The 15,000-nt window shown below is 39.3% G+C and overlaps 2 protein-coding genes across 2 annotated transcripts in view; both read left to right on the forward strand.

Annotated features, from left to right (window-relative positions):
* Positions 1 to 15,000, forward strand: part of LOC145859277 (uncharacterized) — a 296,534-nt gene that overhangs the window by 75,397 nt on the left and 206,137 nt on the right. The gene's annotated exons all lie outside the window — the stretch shown is intronic.
* LOC106563942 (phosphatidylinositol transfer protein alpha isoform) overlaps positions 1 to 15,000 on the forward strand; it is a 72,695-nt gene that overhangs the window by 51,015 nt on the left and 6,680 nt on the right. Inside the window, exons 5-6 of the mRNA XM_082957595.1 lie at positions 6,173 to 6,349; positions 8,584 to 8,670. Of these exons, the coding sequence (XP_082813721.1) occupies positions 6,173 to 6,349; positions 8,584 to 8,631 (225 nt within the window). The 3' untranslated portion in view covers positions 8,632 to 8,670. The remainder of the gene's footprint in view (positions 1 to 6,172; positions 6,350 to 8,583; positions 8,671 to 15,000) is intronic.

The following is a 15,000-nucleotide window of genomic DNA, read 5'->3' on the forward strand; positions in this document are numbered from 1 at the left end:
ACACACACACAGGCATACCCCTACTGTCATACAGGTAGTACACACACACAGGCATACCCCTACTGTCATACAGGTAACACACACACACACACACACAGGCATACCCCTACTGTCATACAGGTAGTACACACACACAGGCATACCCCTACTGTCATACAGGTAACACAGACACACAGGCATACCCCTACTGTCATACAGGTAACACAGACACACAGGCATACCCCTACTGTCATACAGGTAGACACAGACACACAGGCATACCCCTACTGTCATACAGGTAACACACAGGCATACCCCTACTGTCATACAGGTAACACACAGGCATACCCCTACTGTCATACAGGTAGTACACACACACACACACACACACACACACACACACACACACACACACACACACACACACACACACACACACACACACACAGGCATACCCCTACTGTCATACAGGTAACACACACACACAGGCATACCCCTACTGTCATACAGGTAGTACACACACACACAGGCATACACCTACTGTCATACAGGTAGAACACACACACACAGGCATACCCCTACTGTCATACAGGTAGAACACACACACACACACACACCACACACACAGGCACAACACACACACACAGGCATACCCCTACTGCATACAGGTAACACACACACACAGGCATACCCCTACTGTCATACAGGTAGTACACACAGGCATACCCCTACTGTCATACAGGTAACACACACACACAGGCATACCCCTACTGTCATACAAGTACACACACACACAGGCATACCCCTACTGTCATACAGGCACAACACACACACACAGGCATACACCTACTGTCATACAGGTAGTACACACACACACAGGCATACCCCTACTGTCATACAGGTAGTACACACACACACAGGCATACCCCTACTGTCATACAGGTAGAACACACACACACAGGCATACCCCTACTGTCATACAGGTAGTACACACACACACAGGCATACCCCTACTGTCATACAGGTAGTACACACACAGGCATACACCTACTGTCATACAGGTAGTACACACACACACACAGGCATACCCCTACTGTCATACAGGTAGTACACACACACACACAGGCATACCCCTACTGTCATACAGGTAGTACACACACACACAGGCATACCCCTACTGTCATACAGGTAGTACACACACAGGCATACACCTACTGTCATACAGGTAGCACACACACACACACACACACACACACACACACACACACACACACACACACACACACACACACACAGGCATACCCCTACTGTCACACAGGTAGTACACACACAGGCATACACCTACTGTCATACAGGTAGTACACACACACACACCACACACACAAACACACACACACACACACACACACACACACACACACACACACACACACACACACACACACAGGCATACCCCTACTGTCACACAGGTAGTACACACACACACACACACCCCTACTGTCATACAGGTAGCACACACACACACACACACACACACACACACACACACACACACACACACAGGCATACCCCTACTGTCATACAGGTACACACACACACACAGGCATACCCCTACTGTCATACAGGTAGTACACACACACACACCACACACACACACACACACACACACACACACCACACACACACACACACACAAACACACACACCACACACACACACACACACACACACACACACACACACACACACACACACACACACACACACACACACACACGCATACCCCTACTGTCATACAGGTAACACACACACACACACAGGCATACCCCTACTGTCATACAGGTAGTACACACACACACACAGGCATACACCTACTGTCATACAGGTAGTACACACACACACACACACACAGGCATACCCCTACTGTCATACAGGTCGTACACACACAGGCATACCCCTACTGTCATACAGGTAACACACACACACAGGCATACCCCTACTGTCATACAGAGTCACACACACACACACACACACACAGGCATACCCCTACTGTCATACAGGTAACACACACACAGGCATACCCCTACTGTCATACAGGTAACACAGACACACAGGCATACCCCTACTGTCATACAGGTCGTACACACACAGGCATACCCCTACTGTCATACAGGTAGTCACACACACACAGGCATACCCCTACTGTCATACAGGTAGCACACACACACACACACACAGGCATACCCCTACTGTCATACAGGTAACACACACACACAGGCATACCCCTACTGTCATACAGGTAGTACACACACACACAGGCATACCCCTACTGTCATACAGGTAGTACACACACACACAGGCATACCCCTACTGTCATACAGGTAGCACACACACACACACACACACAGGCATACACCTACTGTCATACAGGTAACACACACACACAGGCATACCCCTACTGTCATACAGGTAGCACACACACACACACACAGGCATACCCCTACTGTCATACAGGTAGTACACACACACACACAGGCATACACCTACTGTCATACAGGTAGCACACACACACACACAGGCATACCCCTACTGTCATACAGGTAGTACACACACACACACAGGCATACCCCTACTGTCATACAGGTAGTACACACACACACAGGCATACCCCTACTGTCATACAGGTAGTACACACACACACAGGCATACCCCTACTGTCATACAGGTAACACACACACAGGCATACCCCTACTGTCATACAGGTAGACACACAGGCATACCCCTACTGTCATACAGGTAGTACACACACACACAGGCATACCCCTACTGTCATACAGGTAGACACACACACACACAGGCATACACCTACTGTCATACAGGTAGTACACACACACACACACACACAGGCATACCCCTACTGTCATACAGGTAACACACACACACACAGGCATACCCCTACTGTCATACAGGTCGTACACACACAGGCATACCCCTACTGTCATACAGGTAGCACACACACACAGGCATACCCCTACTGTCATACAGGTAGTACACACACACACAGGCATACCCCTACTGTCATACAGGTAGTACACACACACACACACACAGGCATACACCTACTGTCATACAGGTAGTACACACACACACACACACACAGGCATACCCCTACTGTCATACAGGTAGACACACACACACACAGGCATACCCCTACTGTCATACAGGTAGTACACACACACAGGCATACCCCTACTGTCATACAGGTAGTACACACACAGGCATACCCCTACTGTCGTACAGGTCGTACACACACATGCGCGCATACACAGACTTATGACCTTTGTCATAACAAGACGTGCTGAGAGGCTGGGACTTACGAGGGATCTTCTCTCGCCTCTCCCTCTCTCTCTCTTCTCCTCCTCTCTCTGAGTGGTTGAATAATTTACTGTGTCCCGACAGAGGAGAGGAGAGGTGGAGTTACAGCACCGAACAGCCAGGGCCCTGAGACACACACACACTTGGCGAGCAGAGGTGAGGAGAGGAGGGGTGAGGAGGGGAGAGGTGAAGAGGGGTGAGGAGAGGAGGGATGAGGAGGAGAGAGGTGAGGAGGGGAGAGGTGAGGAGAAGGTGAGTGAGGAGGAGAGGATGAGGAGAGGAGGGGTGAGAGGAGGAGGAGAGGAGGGTGAGGAGAGGGTGAGGAGGAGGTGAGGAGGGGAGGGGTGAGGAGGGGAGAGGGATGAGGAGGGGTGAGGAGAGGAGAGGAGGGGAGGAGGGGAGAGGTGAGAGGAGAGGAGGGTGAGGAGGGGAGAGGAGAGGGGAGGAGAGGAGGGGTGAGGAGGGGAGAGGGAGAGGGGTGAGGAGAGGTGAGGAGGGGGAGGAGGGGAGAGGAGAGGGTGAGAGGAGAGGGTGAGGAGAGGTGAGGAGGGGAGAGGAGGGGGGAGGAGGGGCAGGAGGGGAGAGGAGAGGTGAGGAGAGGAGAGGGTGAGGAGGGGGAGGAGAGGTGAGGGTGAGGAGGGGTGAGGAGGGATGAGGAGAGGGTGAGGAGGGGGTGAGGAGAGGTGAGGAGAGGAGGGGTGAGGAGAGAGAGAGGGGTGATGAGGGGTGAGGAGGGGTGAGGAGGGGTGAGGAGAGGTGAGGAGAGGAGGAGTGAGGAGGGGAGAGGAGGAGTGAGGAGGAGTGAGGAGGGGTGATGAGGGGGAGGAGTGATGAGGGGTGAGGAAGGGTGAGGAAGGGTGAGAAGTATAAAAGTTGTGATGGTGACTGGATAAAAGCCATGAGACACGCACAGAGAACCAGGCTGTATTCTCATTGGCCAAACGAGAGCACTCGCTCAGTCTCCATGTCTATACTGATTCAGCCCCAGTCTCCATGATTCAGCCCCAGTCTCCATGTCTATACTGATTCAGCCCCAGTCTCCATGATTAAACCCCAGTCTCCATGTCTATACTGATTAAACCCCAGTCTCCATGTCTATACTGATTAAACCCAGTCTCCATGATTCAGCCCCAGTCTTCATGTCTATAGTGATTAAACCCCAGTCTCCATGTCTATACTGATTAAACCCAGTCTCCATGTCTATACTGATTAAACCCAGTCTCCATGTCTATACTGATTAAACCCCAGTCTCCATGATTCAGCCCAAGTCTCCATGTCTATACTGATTAAACCCAGTCTCCATGTCTATACTGATTAAACCCAGTCTCCATGTCTATGCTGATTAAACCCAGTCTCCATGTCTATGCTGATTAAACCCAGTCTCCATGTCTATACTGATTAAACCCCAGTCTCCATGTCTATACTGATTAAACCCAGTCTCCATGTCTATGCTGATTAAACCCAGTCTCCATGTCTATGCTGATTAAACCCAGTCTCCATGTCTATACTGATTAAACCCCAGTCTCCATGTCTATACTGATTAAACCCCAGTCTCCATGTCTATACTGATTCAACCCCAGTCTCCATGTCTATACTGATTAAACCCCAGTCTCCATGTCTATACTGATTAAACCCCAGTCTCCATGTCTATACTGATTAAACCCAGTCTCCATGTCTATACTGATTAAACCCCAGTCTCCATGTCTATACTGATTAAACCCCAGTCTCCATGTCTATACTGATTAAACCCCAGTCTCCATGTCTATACTGATTAAACCCCAGTCTCCATGTCTATACTGATTAAACCCCAGTCTCCATGTCTATGCTGATTCAGCCCCAGTCTCCATGTCTATGACTGATTAAACCCCAGTCTCCATGTCTATGCTGATTCAGCCCCAGTCTCCATGTCTATGCTGATTAAACCCCAGTCTCCATGTCTATACTGATTAAACCCCAGTCTCCATGTCTATGCTGATTAAACCCCAGTCTCCATGTCTATGCTGATTAAACCCCAGTCTCCATGTCTATACTGATTAAACCCCAGTCTCCATGTCTATGCTGATTAAACCCCAGTCTCCATGTCTATACTGATTAAACCCCAGTCTCCATGTCTATGCTGATTCAGCCCCAGTCTCCATGTCTATGCTGATTAAACCCCAGTCTCCATGTCTATGCTGATTCAGCCCCAGTCTCCATGTCTATGCTGATTAAACCCCAGTCTCCATGTCTATACTGATTAAACCCCAGTCTCCATGTCTATACTGATTAAACCCCAGTCTCCATGTCTATACTGATTAAACCCCAGTCTCCATGTCTATGCTGATTCAGCCCCAGTCTCCATGTCTATACTGATTAAACCCCAGTCTCCATGTCTATACTGATTAAACCCAGTCTCCATGTCTATACTGATTAAACCCCAGTCTCCATGTCTATACTGATTAAACCCCAGTCTCCATGTCTATACTGATTAAACCCCAGTCTCCATGTCTATGCTGATTCAGCCCCAGTCTCCATGTCTATACTGATTCAGCCCGTCTCTCCATGTCTGTGCTGTACATGTTGTTTGCTCTGACCTCTATTGGCCAGGCGGGGAGTTGCAGGGGATAAATCATTTCCTGCTGGTTTTTCCAGATTAGGGAAAGGGAAAGGGGGGGGGGGGATACCTAGTCAGTTGTTCAACTGAATGCATTAATCTGAAAATTGTTTTCCGCATTCAACCCAACCCCTCTGAATCAAGAGGGGGGGGGGGGGGGGCTGTCTTAATCGACATTATATTATTACGTTATTCCTTGACATGTAACAAAGACATATCAACTAGTATGTCTCCTTTATATCTCTCTCTCTTTGCTCTCCGTCCCTCCTTCCCTCTCAGCAAGAGAAGCGTCTGTTTACCAATTTCCACCGTCAGCTGTTCTGCTGGATCGACAAGTGGATCGAACTCACCATGGAAGACATCCGTCGGATGGAGGACGACACGCGCAAAGAACTGGACGAGGTGAGGAGAGGAGAAGAGGAGACCCCTGTAGATGTTTCTATGGGAAAATATGGGTTTTATCTACAGATGCCATATCTTAATTTGATCATCCTGTTGTTGCAGGGGTTATTCTGCAGGAAATGCACACTTTGTGTATTCAAGGTTTAAAAAAAAAGGCTTCAAAACTTTGAAATTTCAATTTTAACTTTTCAGACTTGATTTGCCCTCATGAAAAAGTCATCAACCCCTACAAAACAATGTCCACCGATTATAATCCATATAACAGTTCACATTTCTTGTTGCTGCAGGATTATTATCCTGCTGTAGCAAACTGTCTCAAATTAAGATACGGCATCTGTATACAGTTGTGAGCTTCTAGTGTGTCAAATAGAAACTATAAGGGTTAAACTGGGTTAACATTAAACTGGGTTAACATTAAACTGGGTTAACAATAAACTGGGTTAACATTATACTGGGTTAACATTAAACTGGGTTAACATTAAACTGGGTTAACAATAAACTGGGTTAACATTAAACTGGGTTAACATTAAACTGAGTTAACATTAAACTGGGTTAACATTAAACTGGGTTAACATTAAACTGGGTTAACATTAAACTGGGTTAATATTAAACTGGGTTAACATTATACTGGGTTGACATTATACTGGGTTGACATTATACTGGGTTAACATTAAACTGGGTTAACATTAAACTGGGTTAACATTAAACTGGGTTAACATTAAACTAAGTTATATATATATTAAACTGAGTTAACATTAAACTGGGTTAACATTAAACTGGGTTAACATTAAACTGGGTTAACATTATACTGGGTTAACATTAAACTGGGTTAACATTAAACTGGGTTAACATTATACTGGGTTAACATTAAACTGGGTTAACATTAAACTGGGTTAACATTAAACTGAGTTAACATTAAACTGGGTTAACATTAAACTGGGTTAACATTAAACTGGGTTGACATTAAACTGGCTTAACATTAAACTGGGTTGACATTAAACTGGGTTGACATTAAACTGGGTTGACATTAAACTGGGTTGACATTAAACTGGGTTAACATTAAACTGGGTTAACATTAAACTGAGTTAATATTATGCTGAGTTAATATTAAACTGAGTTAACATTATACTGGGTTAATATTAAACTGGGTTAACATTAAACTGGGTTAACATTAAACTGGGTTAACATTAAACTGGGTTGACATTAAACTGGCTTAACATTAAACTGGGTTAACATTAAACTGGGTTGACATTAAACTGGCTTAACATTAAACTGGGTTAACATTAAACTGGGTTGACATTCAACTGGGTTGACATTAAACTGGGTTGACATTAAACTGGGTTAACATTAAACTGGGTTAACATTAAACTGGGTTAACATTAAACTGAGTTAATATTATACTGAGTTAATATTAAACTGAGTTAACATTATACTGAGTTAATATTAAACTGGGTTAACATTAAACTGGGTTAACATTAAACTGGGTTAACATTAAACTGGGTTAACATTAAACTGGGTTAACAGTACTTACAGTAAGTGAAGGGTTAATCATCTCACATCTGAATAACAGACTGAAATATGTAACCAGCCATCTGAGAGAGAGAGACACAAAAGATGCAGCAAAGCACAAGCAGGGCCATTCATGCCTTTGTGCGTGTGTGTGTGTGTGTGTGTGTGTGTGTGTGTGTGTGTGTGTGTGTGTGTGTGTGTGTGTGTGTGTGTGTGTGTGTGTGTGTGTGCTCCACTAAGTACTCACAGGTCAGTGATGTAACCGCTCCTCATGCATTCCTCTCTCTCCCCTCTCTCTCTCTGTCTCTCCCCCCCTCTCTCTCTTTCTCTCTCTGTCTCTCTCTCTATTTCTCCCCCCTCTCTCTCTCTTTCTCTCCCCCTCTTTCTGTCTCTCTTTCTCCCCCTCTCTCTCTCTCTCTCTCTCTCTCTCCCCCTCTCTCATTCTCTCTCTCCCCCTCTTTCTCTCCCCCTCTCTCATTCTCTCTCTCCCCCCTCTTTCTCTCTCCCCCTCTCTCTCTCTCTCTCCCCCCCCTCTCTCTCTCTCTCTCTCTCTCTGTTTCTTTTTCTCTCCCCTCTCTCTCTCTCTCTCACTCCCCTCTCTCTCCCCCCTCTCTCTCTCCCCCCCCCCTCTCTCTCTCTCTCTCTCTCTCTCTCTCTGTTTCTTCCCCCCCCCCTCTCTCTCTCTCTCTCTCTTTCTTTCTCTCTCCCCCCCTCTCTCTCTCTAGATGAGGGTGAAGGATCCAGTGAAAGGCATGGTGGCTCTGGAGGACTGATGAGGCATGAGGCAGACAGACAGACAGACACTGCTGCTGGTAAACACATTCTAACTAATCTCAGAAACCCAGAACTAAAATATCTTGCATCAATGCTCCGTTAGGTTCTGTGGGTAGATGTATGAGAAAAGATGCTAACGCGACTAGCCAAGTCTCCACTCCCCGTAAAAGGAAACTCTCAGCCAAATTTCACTAAGGGCCTATCAAAAGCCTAGATGTGTGGGTATGGATGTGTGTACGCAGCGGCTCCTGGTTTATTTTCCAGTTGGGAAGACTGTAGACTGCTTCTATCCATCATGATGTAGTTCTATAACCAAACTCACTACGGTAAGACATCCTTGTTCCTGGTCAGACGGTCACTGGTCCATCAGAGTTTGCGTTACATACTGTAGCTCAACGGTAATTTAGCTTTTTCAAATGTTTATTTGGGGGTTGGCCAATAGGGGGCGATGTTTTACGGGTACATAAATCAGGAAAGAAAGAAGGTGGGCTTCACCCAACCCTAATATCCACAAGAGATTTGAATCTGCGCTAACAGTAGTTCTCTGATGGAACAACACAGTACCGAACAACACAGTACTAAACAACACAGTATAAACAACACAGTACTAAACAATACAGTACCAAACAACACAGTATAAACAACACAGCACCAAACAATACAGTATAAACAACACAGTATAAACAACACAGCACCAAACAACACAGTACCAAACAACACAGTATAAACAACACAGTACCAAACAACACAGTACCAAACAACACAGTACCAAACAATACAGTACCAAACAACACAGTACCAAACAACACAGTACTAAACAATACAGCACCAAACAACACAGTACCAAACAACACAGTACCAAACAACACAGTACTAAACAATACAGCACCAAACAACACAGTACTAAACAACACAGTACCAAACAACACAGTACTAAACAACACAGTACCAGACAACACAGCACCAGACACAGTACCGAACAACACAGCACCAAACAACACAGTACCAAACAACACAGTATAAACAACACAGTACCAAACAACACAGTACCAAACAACACAGTACCAAACAATACAGTACCAAACAATACAGTACCAAACAACACAGTACCAAACAACACAGTACTAAACAATACAGCACCAAACAACACAGTACCAAACAACACAGTACCAAACAACACAGTACTAAACAATACAGCACCAAACAACACAGTACTAAACAACACAGTACCAAACAACACAGTACTAAACAACACAGTACCAGACAACACAGCACCAGACACAGTACCGAACAACACAGCACCAAACAACACAGTACCAAACAACACAGTATAAACAACACAGTACCAAACAACACAGTATAAACAACACAGCACCAAACAATACAGTATAAACAACACAGTATAAACAACACAGCACCAAACAACACAGTACCAAACAACACAGTATAAACAACACAGTACCAAACAACACAGTACCAAACAACACAGTACCAAACAATACAGTACCAAACAATACAGTACCAAACAACACAGTACCAAACAACACAGTACTAAACAATACAGCACCAAACAACACAGTACCAAACAACACAGTACCAAACAACACAGTACTAAACAATACAGCACCAAACAACACAGTACTAAACAACACAGTACCAAACAACACAGTACTAAACAACACAGTACCAGACAACACAGCACCAGACACAGTACCGAACAACACAGCACCAAACAACACAGTACCAAACAACACAGTATAAACAACACAGTACCAAACAACACAGCATCAAACAACACAGTACCAGACAACACAGTACCGAACAACACAGCACTAAACAATACAGCATCAAACAACACAGTACCAAACAACACAGTATAAACAACACAGTACCAAACAACACAGCATCAAACAACACAGTACCAGACAACACAGTACCGAACAACACAGCACCAAACAACACAGTACCAAACAACACAGTACTAAACAACACAGCACCGAACAACACAGTACCGAACAACACAGCACCAAACAACACAGTACTAAACAACACAGTACTAAACAACACAGTACCAAACAACACAGTACTAAACAACACAGCACCAAACAACACAGTACCGAACAACACAGTACCAAACAACAGAGTACCAAACAACACAGCACCAAACAACACAGCACCAGACAACACAGTACCAAACAACACAGCACCAAACAACACAGTACCAAACAACACCGTACCAAACAACAGAGTACCAAACAACACAGCACCAAACAACACCGTACCAAACAACAGAGTACCAAACAACAGAGTACCAAACAACACAGTACCAGACAACACAGCACCAAACAGCACAGTACCAAACAACACCGTACCAAACAACAGAGTACCAAACAACACAGCACCAAACAACACAGCACCAGACAACACAGTACCAAACAACACAGCACCAAACAGCACAGTACCAAACAACACCGTACCAAACAACAGAGTACCAAACAACACAGCACCAAACAACACAGTACCAAACAACACAGTACCAAACAACACAGTACCAAACAACACAGCACCAAACAACACAGTACCAAACAACACAGTACCAAACAACACAGTACCATATATCTGATATACCTGTTGGTATAGAATATATCTGTTAGTATAGAATATACCTGTTAGTATAGTATATATCTGTTAGTATAGAATATACCTGTTAGTATAGAATATATCTGCTATATAGAATATATCTGTTATATGGAATATACCTGTTAGTATAGAATATATCTGGTAGTATAGAATATATCTGTTAGTATAGAATATATCTGTTATATCGAATATATCTGTTATATAGAATATACCTGTTAGTATAGAATATATCTGTTATATAGAATATATCTGTTAGTATAGAATATATCTGTTAGTATAGAATATATCTGTTATATAGAATATACCTGTTATATAGAATATATCTGGTAGTATAGAATATATCTGTTATATAGAATATATCTGTTAGTATAGAATATATATGTTATATAGAATATATCTCTTAGTATAGAATATACCTGTTATATAGAATATATCTGTTATATAGAATATATCTGTTATATAGAATATACCTGTTATATAGAATATACCTGTTATATAGAATATATCTGTTATATAGAATATATCTGTTAGTATAGAATATACCTGTTATATAGAATATATCTGTTATATAGAATATACCTGTTATATAGAATATATCTGTTAGTATAGAATATACCTGTTATATAGAATATATCTGTTAGTATAGAATATATCTGTTAGTATAGAATATACCTGTTATATAGAATATATCTGTTAGTATAGAATATATCTGTTATATAGAATATATCTGTTAGTATAGAATATATCTGTTAGTATAGAATATATCTGTTATATAGAATATACCTGTTATATAGAATATACCTGTTATATAGAATATATCTGTTAGTATAGAATATATATGTTATATACAATATATCTCTTAGTATAGAATATACCTGTTATATAGAATATATCTGTTATATAGAATATATCTGTTATATAGAATATACCTGTTATATAGAATATACCTGTTATATAGAATATATCTGTTATATAGAAGATATCTGTTATATAGAAGATATCTGTTAGTATAGAATATACCTGTTATATAGAATATATCTGTTATATAGAATATACCTGTTATATAGAATATATCTGTTAGTATAGAATATACCTGTTATATAGAATATATCTGTTAGTATAGAATATACCTGTTATATAGAATATATCTGTTAGTATAGAATATATCTGTTATATAGAATATATCTGTTAGTATAGAATATATCTGTTAGTATAGAATATATCTGTTATATAGAATATACCTGTTATATAGAATATACCTGTTATATAGAATATATCTGTTATATAGAATATATCTGTTATATAGAATATATCTGTTATATAGAATATATCTGTTATATAGAATATATCTGTTATATAGAATATATCTGTTAGTAAAGAATATACCTGTTAGTATAGAATAGACCTGTTAAATAGAATATACCTGTTATATAGAATATATCTGGTAGTATAGAATATATCTGTTATATAGAATATACCTGTTATATAGAATATACATGTTAGTATAGAATATATCGGTTATATAGAATATACCTGTTATGTAGAATATATCTGGTAGTATAGAATATATATGTTAGTTTAGTATATATCTGGTAGTATAGAATATATCTGTTATATAGAATATATCTGTCAGTATAGAATATATATGTTGTATAGAATATATCTGTTAGTATAGAATATACCTGTTATATAGAATATATCTGTTATATAGAATATATCTGTTGTATAGAATATACCTGTTATATAAAATATATCTGTTATATAGAATATACCTGTTATATAGAATATATCTGTTAGTATAGAATATACCTGTTATATAGAATATATCTGTTAGTATAGAATATATCTGCTATATAGAATATATCTGTTATATAGAATATACCTGTTAGTATAGAATATATCTGGTAGTATAGAATATATCTGTTAGTATAGAATATATCTATTATATAGAATATATCTGTTATATAGAATATATCTGTTATAAAGAATATACCTGTTAGTATAGAATATATCTGTTATATAGAATATATCTGTTAGTATAGAATATATCTGTTAGTATAGAATATATCTGTTATATAGAATATACCTGTCATATAGAATATATCTGGTAGTATAGAATATATCTGTTATATAGAATATATCTGTTAGTATAGAATATATATGTTATATAGAATATATCTCTTAGTATAGAATATACCTGTTATACAGAATATATCTGTTATATAGAATATATCTGTTATATAGAATATACCTGTTATATAGAATATACCTGTTATATAGAATATATCTGTTATATAGAATATATCTGTTATATAGAATATATCTGTTAGTATAGAATATACCTGTTATATAGAATATATCTGTTATATAGAATATACCTGTTATATAGAATATATCTGTTAGTATAGAATATACCTGTTATAGAGAATATATCTGTTAGTATAGAATATATCTGTTAGTATAGAATATACCTGTTATATAGAATATATCTGTTAGTATAGAATATATCTGTTATATAGAATATATCTGTTAGTATAGAATATATCTGTTAGTATAGAATATATCTGTTATATAGAATATACCTGTTATATAGAATATACCTGTTATACAGAATATATCTGTTAGTATAGAATATATATGTTATATACAATATATCTCTTAGTATAGAATATACCTGTTATATAGAATATATCTGTTATATAGAATATATCTGATATATAGAATATACCTGTTATATAGAATATACCTGTTATATAGAATATATCTGTTATATAGAAGATATCTGTTATATAGAATATATCTGTTAGTATAGAATATATCTGTTAGTATAGAATATACCTGTTATATAGAATATATCTGTTAGTATAGAATATATCTGTTATATAGAATATATCTGTTAGTATAGAATATATCTGTTAGTATAGAATATATCTGTTATATAGAATATACCTGTTATACAGAATATATCTGTTAGTATAGAATATATATGTTATATACAATATATCTCTTAGTATAGAATATACCTGTTATATAGAATATATCTGTTATATAGAATATATCTGTTATATAGAATATACCTGTTATATAGAATATACCTGTTATATAGAATATATCTGTTATATAGAAGATATCTGTTATATAGAATATATCTGTTAGTATAGAATATACCTGTTATATAGAATATATCTGTTATATAGAATATACCTGTTATATAGAATATATCTGTTAGTATAGAATATACCTGTTATATAGAATATATCTGTTAGTATAGAATATACCTGTTATATAGAATATATCTGTTAGTATAGAATATATCTGTTATATAGAATATATCTGTTAGTATAGAATATATCTGTTAGTATAGAAGATATCTGTTATATAGAATATACCTGTTATATAGAATATACCTGTTATATAGAATATATCTGTTATATAGAATATATCTGTTATATAGAATATATCTGTTATATAGAAAATACCTGTTATGTAGAATATATCTGTTATATAGAATATATCTGTTAGTAAAGAATATACCTGTTAGTATAGAATAGACCTGTTAAATAGAATATACCTGTTATATAGAATATATCTGGTAGTATGGAATATATCTGTTATATAGAATATACCTGTTATATAGAATATACATGTTAGTATAGAATATATCTGTTATATAGAATATACCTGTTATGTAGAATATATCTGGTAGTATAGAATATATATGTTAGTTT

This window comes from Salmo salar, chromosome 11, assembly GCF_965601325.2.
Source record: "Salmo salar chromosome 11, fSalSal1, whole genome shotgun sequence".
NCBI lineage: Eukaryota > Metazoa > Chordata > Actinopteri > Salmoniformes > Salmonidae > Salmo > Salmo salar.